The sequence below is a fragment of the Gavialis gangeticus genome, unplaced genomic scaffold (genome assembly GCF_001723915.1).
Source record: "Gavialis gangeticus isolate Ggan-Ray unplaced genomic scaffold, GavGan_comp1, whole genome shotgun sequence".
Classification (NCBI taxonomy): Eukaryota; Metazoa; Chordata; order Crocodylia; family Gavialidae; genus Gavialis; species Gavialis gangeticus.
In genome coordinates, this window is record NW_017728995.1 from 14,282,947 (window position 1) to 14,295,157 (window position 12,211).

General features: G+C 40.1%; 1 protein-coding gene across 2 annotated transcripts in view; it reads right to left on the minus strand.

Moving 5' to 3' along the window:
* Positions 1 to 5,074: 5,074 nt before the first annotated feature.
* Positions 5,075 to 12,211, minus strand: part of BCHE (butyrylcholinesterase) — a 64,319-nt gene continuing 57,182 nt past the window's right edge. Inside the window, exons 4-5 of one of the 2 annotated variants that reach the window (XR_002095027.1) lie at positions 7,444 to 7,627; positions 5,075 to 6,019 (exon numbers count right to left, since the gene is read on the minus strand). Coding sequence is in view for 1 of the 2 variants with exons in the window: in XM_019503241.1 (XP_019358786.1) it covers positions 7,503 to 7,627 (125 nt within the window). In the remaining variant the exon portion in view is untranslated. Of the gene's footprint in view, positions 7,628 to 12,211 lie in introns of both variants that reach the window. The other variant, XM_019503241.1, reaches the window with a different exon arrangement.

Genomic DNA, 12,211 nt, shown 5'->3' on the forward strand with positions numbered 1-12,211 from the left:
GCACTCTGGTTTCCAATTAGACTCCCCTGATGTGTACACCTGTACTGACTTTAGCTCCATATTACTGTATTGTAGTCTTTAGCCCTATGAATTGAAATTGTTATCAGTGTATCTAACCTAGTTTACAAAAAACATTTGTAGGCTTACATGTCACGATAGAATTAGAAAGTATACATACTTCAGGATGCATCAGTGGTCAGGAAGGAATTATCTCCCTTTCTGAAACATTAAAAAGGGCTAATTAAATTACAGCATAAGACATATTCCTAAATTGAATCCTAATTGAATTATGTGAAAAAGCTCTTGAACTTTTGACTCACTGAGTGACTAATAGACCTGCTTTGTACATTATAGTAGAAAGTCATGTGACTATAATTAGGATTTGGAGTTACTAACTCTGGCATGTGTGTGCAGTATGTATGAATAGAGTCAATGCATCAACATTTCACACATTAAGTCTTCAGAACTCAAAACAGTATTTTTGACAAAATTTAGAACTACAGCGGTGAGATTATATTAGCTCAGGACAAATCTATGAACAAGGAACATTTGCAATCAGCTGGTCCAACCTAGCTTTCTGTCTGTGGTTATGGCTCAAAGAAAATGAAGCAATTCATAAGGTACCTAGCCACTTTCTAAATGCTCAGTATACAAGGACATACTTTCCTGATCCTTGTAGCAGTCAGCTTGTACCTTTAAGCTTGACTTTGGATTACTTTCATCCTTTCATGAATAACAACAAATGGTTTTCTTGCTCATAAAATTATCTCCTCATAAAAAAAAAAATTTGCTATGCAATTGGACGTTACAAACCCCTGTGAAGGAAGTCCCTCTGCAGAGTCTAAGGGCAAAAGAATAAACTGGATTGGACTGTGAATGAGATATTCTTAAATTGCAGCAGGCTTAAAAAAAGGAGCACAAGCAATTAATTTGAAAGTAAAATGCCCTGTACAATAATGGAAAGAGAATGCTAAATTGAGCAGAATAGAAAAAGGATAATAGAACATTGTAAATAAAGAGTAAACCCGGCTGAGTTCAAGGCGGCTACAAGAAAAACAGAGGCACAGGAATGGGCACAAGGGAGAAACTGGTGTAATTTGAAAAGTTGAAAAATCCAGAGCATCTGAATTCTATACGAGTAGAGGAGCTATACTTATGGAACTAGAATAGAAGAGCAGATTCTATCAGTTGATAGGAGAAGAGTAGACCAAAAAAAAAAAAGTTGAAAGAAAACTTGGTTTTCAAAAATCAGAAGAGATTAGTCAGGGAAAAAATAAAAACAATAATCATCTTTGTAGGGGTTTTCCAGTATCAAAATTCAAGAAAGAAAGCTCTATATTGAAAATTCTAGCGGAGCACATTGATTAGCGTATTTGTGAAATCAGGTTTCTTTAGAATGTGGCTGTACTAACTTTATCAGGCTACTTAATTAATAAAAAGAGAGGCTCTCCAGCACTGCTAGAGTCCAAAAGTTACACAGTTAAATATCTTGGTTCTTTCCTACTATGTGGCAAATGTCTTGCATGTGTGTGTGCACGTGTGATCCCAGGTCATTACATTAATGATATATTGCCAGATACATTTTTTCACTTGTGTTCCTATGAAGCTTTAGGGCCACATCCAGATTGCATGGATGTCACACCTTGTGCTGCTGCTAGTTGTCCCTGGGGAAATCCTGTGCCACATATCCTCTGGCACGTGGCAAGTTACCCCAGGTAGGGTAAGGGAAGCTGGGGCCAACAATGGGCTGGCCCCAGCAGCCTTACCCAAGGTCCTGGAGGCTGCCCAGGGTTGCAGCTGCAATGTTTCTGCCATGTGGAGCTGGAATGTGGCTCTGGCTGGCCAGGCTCCAGCTTTAGGTGGCGCACGCTGCCCCCACATGCACCACTCCGCTTCTCCTCTTCCCCCCCGCCCGGATTTCCAGGCGTCAAAAAAACCCTCCATAGTGCTCCCTTGCTGCGTGGAGAACACCTGAACATGTGGTAAGTGTCTGAGGTGCCACATACCACCCAGCCACGCTCATCTGGACACAGCCTAGGAGTCTAAAGAGCATAGCACAAAAAAGTAGAAACTTTTTTAAAAGGGTTGTCTTAAAGACATCCCATATGGCTCATTTTTGCTCCTTACTTTCCTGGAAGTCCTTTTGAGAAGTCACACAGTCTGCATATGAATAAATTATAGCATATAAATTATAGATCAGCTCAGGTCTGAAAACTCACTATTATAGGGAAATTATGAATAACTTAATGCCAGGTAAATAACCCGACCTGTCAACATTACAGGACTCCAGACATTTGGGTCAGACTGAAAAAGCTGCTATATGTTTCCTATATCTGTCTACTGAGGTTTATATATAGATCCATTAAAGTTTATATCGGTTCTCTCTGCTGGCTGATTTAGTAAAATGGTTCTCTGAGCTCACCAGATAGAAAGACTAAGTGAGAGTCAAAGGTTATTAAATTCCCCTACCTTCTTCCTACTAATCCTAATCTCATCCAATGTAATAGATGCTTTCTATACTGTCGATTGATCACTAGAATGTGATATTCAAATAGTGAAAAACTTGCTGCCAGAGCTTAGATCAAACGTTTGATCATCGGCATCTAGCAAGAATTACATAGCAGCAAGAATCCCACCTAGAAACCTAAGTGACTGAGATAAAAACAGAGCTGTGAGAAAGAGAGAAATGCTTGTTAATTATGCCAGGGACATTTTCTAATGGATTCTTGCTCCCAAGCTAGCCAGAGTAAATCAACTGGCATGTGGCATGTACTACAGATGGATCAGCAGTGGTAAACATATACAGCTGCAGATATCTGTTACACAGGTGCTTGGTTTTGCAACTGCAAGTGAGCCAAAAGTAGACAGACTTTTTGGCAAATGCCCACGGTTGCACTGAGATGGAAAGAAAAAGACAGGGTGAAAGTAGTCAGCTGGCACTGCCTCCTCTGCAATAGGCTCCACACTTAAAAGCCAAAGCTGCTGCTCTCATATCTCACCCATATTCTGAATCACTGTCAAATTCCTAACCTTTTTTCTTCAGCTTAGTGGGGGAATGTTTTGGCTGGAATAAGCAGAGCAGAACTAGCACAATGCTTAGTGCATCCACATATACTGTTTTCTATGGGCCCTGTAACTCTTGTTAACACTGGAGCAAGTCTTGGTCTTTTATCTGTTATTTTATTGGAGGGGAAGGGAAAGCCAGGGGGCTTTCTACTGTTTTCAGCCTGGCATTTGATACTGACACCACATGCTGTTCTTTAATAAAGTTGGACATACTGCAGGCATAACAGAAGTATTATGCTGTTTATTCTGTCCCTATAAATCGGCTATTGCTGATGTTATGGAACTCATGTGGAGCCAGGGTGTGTGTATGAACCATAACAATGACTGAGATGAAGGCAATTTTCTTATTATACACACATGCCTGGGTATACATTTTTAATATTACATTTTCAGACAGTGGGCTGGAGAGCCTTGATGCTATGATATGTAATAGAGCCCCTACCACAATTTTGATAAGCTGAAAATTACATTATGAAATATGAAAATATATATCCTTCTACCAGTATACCCTATACAACAGGAATAGTAAAGAGGTCTAATAGTACAGAAATCAAATTGAACCTGTATATTGGTCTTGTAAGGGCTATTTTCTGACAACTGCATCAATATCTCTGTAATTTCAGATTTCACTTTTCTCCATCCCATACCCTGCCAGCTCCCCTCTCCAAAAAAACCAAAGGATTTTTTCCCATAATTTTACATAGATGTCTCCAAATGAGAACTTATACAAGGGTGCTTTACTGAGTTGGCTGACAGACAGAAACAATGAATTGATCCTGCCTGTTTGTCTGTTCATCTATTTGTTTATATAGTAAATTATCACTATAGTAAATTGGCTTGTAGCAAGCAGAGCCGGCTGAAAAACAGGAAGTTTGCTGTTTCCAAAGTTAGTTTTGCTCTTAATCAGAGCAAAAAGAGCAGCTTCAGGGGTCCCAGAATTACTGGCTATAAGGCAGAGGTGTCATTGATGCAAGCCGTGGCATCCCACTGTAGTGTCTACGTCTGGAGAATGGGATGCCTTGGCTACTATTGTGGTTCTCAGAGCTTTCACATCTGGAGCTGGAAGCCAAACTCTGCACAAAGACAGTGCTCTAAGGGCTGTCAGTCCCCAGTTCCTGGAGATGTGGCGTTTAGGAATCCTAGGTCTTTGCCAGGAAGATCTGTCCCAACACTGTGCTCTGGAGCCCCATCAGGACAATCAGTGCCAGAGCCAGTAACCCTGGAAGACCAGGCTCCTGGACTCTGGGAGAATCCACAGGGCTCTATGGGAGCACTGCCTTAGATGCAGTGGAAGTCTGACCAGTCCAAGATGTTCTGAACAAGATATTCCAGGTTCAACAAACTGGCACCATCTCCTGAAACAAATTTTCATTTGAGGGCTCCAGCTCTGTTAGGAACTCTAACATGATGCTACATGAGTGTTTCTGAGCTAGGTGTCAAATGTTACCACTGGAATCAGTATAACTCATAAACCTACTGACAACTATTTAAATGCTAGCACTCTTACTGGAAGTGCATATCATTATAATAGAAACTTCCAGCTACTCTATGATTGCATGAGGATTTGGGATTCTGGCACAGAGCACGAGTACAGTATTAACTCATGAGCAGAGTATACACATATTCTGTAACAGATATTTTCACTTTTAACCTCTGGATGCTTGCTCCTTTTGAGGTAAAAGAAGTGTCATTAAACATATCCCTCCAATTGACATTTATTGTCTTATATAACTAAACTACTCTCATGCAATTTGCATATGATTTTATTTAATCTCTAATCATAAACCAGCAACAATGAGTGACTCATTTTTTTTTTTCTGTTCCCATCATTAGTCATGTAAGACAGGTTTTATTGTATTTGCATAAGCATTGCATAGAGACATATGACCAAATGAAATCAGCACAGCATGTCAATGATGCTGTTGTGGTACTCAGAGAAATCCTTTTTCTGTGTGAGAAAAATGAAAGGCCCACAATATTTTCAATCCAAAAAAGCCAACACTTCAAATGAGTGGGTTTATATTTTATTTTATTCTGTTTTTCTTCCCTCTCCCTGCCCACAACCATACTTTCAGGTTGCGTATTACAGTGATTAACTACAAACTGTAGAAAGAGAATCATTCTTTACATATGCCTTAACCAGTCCTGATTTAAGAAACACAGAGGAAAACAAATCTCTCTTAAACTCCCTAAAAATGCAAAGTTACCTGTATATTTAGCTATCCCTGATTTTTTGTGTTTCTTGTTTCTCTCAAAAATGAACTGAAATGGCAAGAAGGATAAAAACAACATGAGAGAGCAATATTCAAAAGTGCTTAGAGTTGCACTGCTCCTACTAAAGTTCACTGTTGGCAGAGTTGGTTAATACTAAGCACTTTTGAAATTACACCTATTAAGTGAATAGAAAAAATAACCCACAAAATCAAGAAAATCAGCTGGACGATGCACAATGGCTCAGCCTTATATCAAGCTCCCCAAAGGTCTGATTAGCAATCTGTCAGTCGTATGCAGAGAACACATGGTAAATAAACGGCACTCTGTAGATTGTCAAAATTTCCCATGCTATTAATATCATCAATAAAATATTAACTTGGATAAGTGCATGGTTTCTGATAAGGACATTCAATATGTAGAGTTTAGGGGCACCCCAGACAATAACTCAACCTTCCCAAATGGTTGACTGGTTCTCGGTTGTATTCTAGGAAGCTAATCTTTATAGAAATTGTGATAATTCTGGAATTGACTTCCAGCAGGGTCTATAGGAAACAATTACATTCTCTCAGCTATAACTGGAAGGATGAAATCTTTTAGCAGTTAAAGTGCTTACTGCAAAGAAAATCATCAGTCCTTTTGTCCAGAGGTTTCATGTTGCCAAGTGACTATCAGAAATTTGCCTGTTCATCCTTTCCAAACTCTTCAGTCTACCAAGTTGGACATGGAATTCCTCCCAAACCTGTGAACACAGGAGAATGCTGCTACTAATTCCTTCCAACTGGACCAACTAGAAGAAAACTTCTTAAAGTACTTTCCTTCCAGCCAAACATCAGGAACTGCAGAAGTAAGAAACAGCAACCCAAGCTTTTCTTTTGACACTGCCAAAATATTAAGTTAAAGTTTACAGAAAAGGGGAAGATTTTTATTTGAGAAAATGTGGGCCCTTTCTTACAGACCAAAGCAGCCCAATTTTGTGACTAGTGAGGAGATTTAGCTCCTAATGGCATCATTGATTACTACTGAATAATCATATTGCCATAGAAAGATAGGGCCGGAAGGGGCCTCAGGGCAGGGTTATCCCTGTATGCAAGTGTTTATCTAACCTGCACTTTAAAACGGAGAGTCTACAACATTTCTTGGCAAACTCTTCATGTGCTCGGCATTATAAAACTGACCAAGCTGAAGGATAGAGTCTGTTTCAGTGACTGTAATCTTTCTACCTAATCAAGAAAACTAGGGCTATATGTCTGATGTCCAACAAGCTAACAAGCTGGCATTTTGTTGAGTCAAGTCTTTACGGCTGCAGAGGGTTCCTCACATAACGAATCTGGGCTGTTTCCACTATGCTGGCCAGGACAGGATTATTGAGGAGGCATGCCCAGTGATTATGTGTCCACCCTATTCAGAACCTTGCTGCACCAGGGGTCTTGCATAGGGTAATATTGGAAGCACCGGGGAGCAGATCCATACAAGGGGTGGCACTAGTTTTGAACCTATTACTTTCAGCATCATTGACCTCCTGAGAATGATGTGACAGGCAGCAAAGAGGCTACACTGACTGGTTTGCATGGATGCTCTGTAGTGCAGGGGAGAGAATGGCATTATTTTTTAGCCCTTTGGGAATACTAGGTATGTCTACTTGAGCTGTGTGCTGATTTTCTGGGACTGGGCCTTGCAAGAGCAATGCTTTAGGTATTAACTTTCCTAAGTCCCTTTTGCTTTAGCGAGCAAATAACATTTGCTGTGTTCAGTGAAGTTATTTTTTCTTTACGCTTATGTTAACTAAATTATACGTGGAGCAAGATTTTAAATGCTGTGGCATTGCAGTTAAGGTCTAAACCAATTGTGCTTTGCATGGCAATATTAAAATACTGATATTTCTAAACAAATGTCATCCTCCTGTGACAGATTACATTGTTTCTTTGAAGTGAGACTTTAAACAGCTAGTGTTTATGATAATATGTACATCATTAATCTTCAGGCGTTAATCTCTATAGTCTTGTTTAACACACTCTGAAGCTTCAAAGGGTAGGAATGCCTTATACTGTTTATTGAGATATGAGTTAAAATATAAATGAACGATCTGGGGAATCAATATTATATCCATGACATTTTGTTTAAACTGTACAACAAACTTTATTGCAAGACATGTTAGATAGCTACCTGTAAGTTTGACTTGATCAAGGGTAATATGGACATTCTGGAAAGGGTAAACCTATTAATTAGAGACCTCCACAGCTTTCTTTCTTGCTAGTGTAATCATTAAATTGATTTTTCCAGTCCATCATGTAATTGTTCCAGCGATGGAATCCTGCTTTCCACTCTTGTTCTGCTTCATCAATATTTCCTGTAAAATACAAAATGGGCTGTTTTAATCTACATTTGAATCTCTTCATACATTAATTGAAAAGTAAATTTGATTATCAGTGGGTGTGTCTACACAAGCAAATGCTGCAGGGTGGGTTTACTCTAGAGTAATTTATTCTAGAATAAACCCACCTGGGGCAGGTGCCTACAAGTGCAGGGGTGAGAGAGCAGATCTGCTGCTCCTGGCAGCAGCCTGCTCCCGCCTCCTCCAGCAGCCAGGCAGAGCTCTAGGCTCCCTCTGGGTGTAGCCCAGGGGCTAGCAGGGAGCATGGGGACAAGAGACAGATGTGCCCAGCAGTGCAGGGCCAGAAGACAGATTGCTTCCTGCCCCTGAGGGGTTGGCTGCTTGATGGGGTGAGCTCTACCACCAGAGCCCAGATAGGGACAATGTCCCTCTGACCCAGCAGCAGGCAGCTCCTGGTCCTAGCTCCCCAGTTGGGGGCAAGAGACTTGGGAAGAGCTGCAAGGGAGGGGCAGGTCCCAGCCCCCAGCCTCAATCCACCAGTGGTAAAGCTAATCCCTGCCCAGCCAGGGACTCACGACTAGCTGCCCACTGGTGGATCAGGGCAAGGGGCTGGGATCTGCTCCTCCCTGAAGAACTTTCCAAGCCCCATGCCTTGATTGCCCGATTGGGACACGGGGCTGGGACTTGCTGCTAAGTGAGATGGTTCCCAGCCCCCACTCTGCAGTCATGGAACAGGGCTCTGAACAGGCTCTCCAGGTTGTTCCCCAGGCTGTTGCCTGCCCAGCTCCTCAATTATGGAGTTTGATGGTGAACATGCTCCCAAGCCTGTTCCCCACCCAGCTCCATGATTGCAATCATGGAGCTGTGGCTGGGAAAAGTCTCCACAGCCCCTGCTCTCTAATCGAGATTGGGGATTGGGGGCTGGGGGCTGGGAGCTTCCTGCTGCCAGGGCATTGTCCCTGCCTGGGCTTTGGTGCCTGGGACCTAGGCAGATCCCAGGGGCAGGGAGCAATCTCCAGCTGACCGGCATCAAGTTTGCTCCCAGTTGGCCATCTACACATGCCATATGATACATTAAGTAATCACAAGCTGTATGATACAGTAAGTAATCATGATGACAGTAAATTACTGCATAGTAAGCATCTGCACATATAGACAGTGATGCTTACTGTGCAGTAATTTGATCTAATCTTGAGCAAAGAGTCTTGTGTAGATGTACTCATTGTCATTTTCTTTGAAGACACTGCACAATAATCTTCCCTTTCTGCTTTGAGCTCCTCCTAAACTATTAGTAATTCTGTGGTATAGTAACATTTTATTTTGGGAACAGGAAATGCTTAATGCCAAATAATTGTCCTTCAAAGCATCTCAGAGATGAAATATTTATCAAGATGGATTTGATGCTTTTACAATAGAGTTAAATATACACTCATTTATATATATTTTTAATCTCGTACTTTAAAAACAACCTCTATTTTTTCAAAATATAATTATCCAATCTACAGCCCAGAAGTTGCAATGGGAGCAGTGAACTGCTGTGTTGCTGCTATATGAACACTTATTGAAGTATGGGTTGAAATCACACATCAAGCCAGCTGTACAACTCCCATATATTTAAATAGCACTAGATTTCAACCATGGTCCTGGTCATTCGGGTTGGGCACTTCCTTGTGCACTCTTTGGTAGGCACGTTGGTGTACTTTTACTTCACCAGCCCAATGGAACATGTGGGCACAAGCAAACCTATGAGCTTATTTTGGTTCTACTGGGAATCACAATAGAGATAGTGGCCGAAAAGAGACCATTTTATGGTGGGTGTCATCTTGAACAATCCCTAAGTGTTCTGCAGGCTGTATAGGCATACAGGTTCCCTTCACACAGTGTTAAAGTGTAGGGAGGAGCACAGCAACAATTTAACCGCAGCCTGCAGGGGGTGTCACAGTCACGCCTAGGACCCCAATGTGTTACAACATATTTTAAACTCTGGTAAGGGATCAGAGTTCTAAGGACCCAGACTTATAACCTTAATTTTATTATATTTATTTGAAATCCAAAACATCCTTTCTGGGTTTTCCTATTCACAAAGCCTCCAGAAATGTGTGGGGACCATGCCCAGATAGAGGATATTCTGTGATATAACTGTGAGCATTGCAAATGAATCTAGTTATGTGAAAGCAAAATGTATCCATCTTTGTTACACACCTCTATAGAAAGAGTGAGTCTGGAAACAGGGTTAACTGGTTCCAAAATTTCATTTGGAGAAGCGTCCAAAAATGTGGATCTTTATCTGAAGTTCAGTTGAAATCTATTTTTCAAATCTATTGGGTCTGGAAATCAGTTGGACAATTTAATGAGAAGAGACATCTAAGTGAGATTTTCATTACTTCTTGATTTCAGTGAGATCAAAAATACTTCCAGGATGCTTAGCTTGGGTTAGTTCAGTATTTCTGTCTCTACTTCAGAGCAAAACCAAAAAAAAAAAAAAAAATCAAAAGATAAGCATAGAATTAAAAAAAAAATGCAAACAAACTTTCTCTTCTTTCCTTGCCCTTTCCCTAAGCTCCATAAAAGGTAAAACTTGGTTACATGTTTGTGTGGAGAGAAGTTCAGATGACTTCCTTATTTTCTCTTAGCCTGTTTTATCATTTACCAAAAAGAACAAAGCTTGTGTTTTTGCAAATGCTGACAACATTTAAAGACACTAAATTATCTAAATATGATTCACAAGACTCATAGGGAATGAATGGACACAATATTAAAGAGTTTGTTTTACAGTTATTTTTCTGATCATATGTACTTCTCTTTGCATATTTCTTAATTTAAACAAGAAATGAGTCCCTCAGACTAAGCCTACATATTTGCACCCATGTCAAATGGATAGGTAATTTAGCATCTGGACGTTACTAGTACTATTAAAACAAACAAGCAAACAGCACCTAGATCTTACTGCTTTTCACAGATTTGATTGTGGATAGGCAGTCTCATTTATACATGCAGTGCAACTCACTTATTGATTGAAACAACTGTTTCATTTCTTCCTGAATAATTCAAGTTAGAATGTTCTGAAGTCTTAATATTTGGAACATATTCCTGGTCAAATACCTTAGAAACTTGAATTGAGCCCCTATCCACACATATCGAATGAGACCTCATTGATCTATATGATACAGTGTGAGACATGCGAGTGCTAGCATACAAACATAAAAAAGAAGCGAAAGCGAAATGAGAAATTTAAACCGGCTACCCTCATGAATCCAAAAGAGAAAGGGGAAAGGTAAATACTGAAAAAAGAACTTGGATTCCCATTTATTTGCTTTCTTTTCAGTAATAAATTCCAAATTGAAGTCACAAGTCAGTGCATCCCATTATCACCCGTATCATCAATCTCTTTGAAGCAACCACCTGTGACTTAGAAGAACTGACAGCTAGAAGGCAACAACAATTAGAGAATTCAACTTGACCAATAATTACAATTGGAGCCCTGGATTACTGCAATCCACTACAATGCTAAAAATGGTTAGTCAATACAATAGTTAATATATTCCGATATATGCAATAGTATATATGCAGTCTATATGGCTCAATCATCTCCTATTTGCAAATACAGCAAGATGATATAGTTTATTATCTAATAAGACATGTATAATATGCCAATAAATAATTTCAATAATAAATAAATAATACTTGGTCCAATCCAGAGCCCATTAAAGTTCATGGAGGTATTTGATTTAAGTCAGTTGTGGATACATCTCTTAGTGTTCAGGAAAGGGACCAGTTTGACAAAACAAGAAAATGAAGTGTTCTGCATATCCAGAGAATGGTATTAGCACAGGCAGTTGGCAGCACACCCCTTCCCACGTTGCCTCGGTAATGTCAAACAATTCTAATTTTAGTGACATTACACCGGAGAAAAACTTGTCTATGTGTCCCCATTTGCCCTTTTGTTAAATTTTCCAAGAGGATGCCCACTGTGAATGTGTTTTTCTAGTATGGGCATTTAGGACCTGGATAAAAGCCACAACGTGTTACAATACTGTATAATTTCTCAGGAAACATTAGATGAGAGTAACATTCCAACTTTCTTAGCTGTTCTTAGGTACTGTACCTCAAAGTATCTTCCTGAATCATAACTATAACAAGTAATAAAGATGATAGCCTGATCCTGCACTGAGACATGTCAGGGCAAAGAGATTTAAAACAGCTGTTCTTGGTACAGAACTATAACCTACATGTTAAGCTCTCCTCTCAGAGTCCTTTCATCCAGTTTCTAGGTATCTGCACAATATTGTAGTGGGTTTCACTTCCATTACTAGCTGGACTGCAGGAAATGAAGCTAGAAAGAAAAACTACACAGCTAGGGCCTTGCCTGCTGCCTTATGGTATTGTTACATGTTACCCGTGGCACATGCTAGCTGCATTTACACACTAGTATCAGAGCATTCAAGCAGTAAAGCATGTGTTAAGTGTCATCACAGTGTAGTAAAGTTAGACCTTTTCCAGAGTATTTGCGTATTGTATTACCTAACACATGGTGAGCTAACATCAAACTGCTCCATAAAGGTAATAAAATCAGAGAACTGCAGTGCGGTGGGGGGGGGG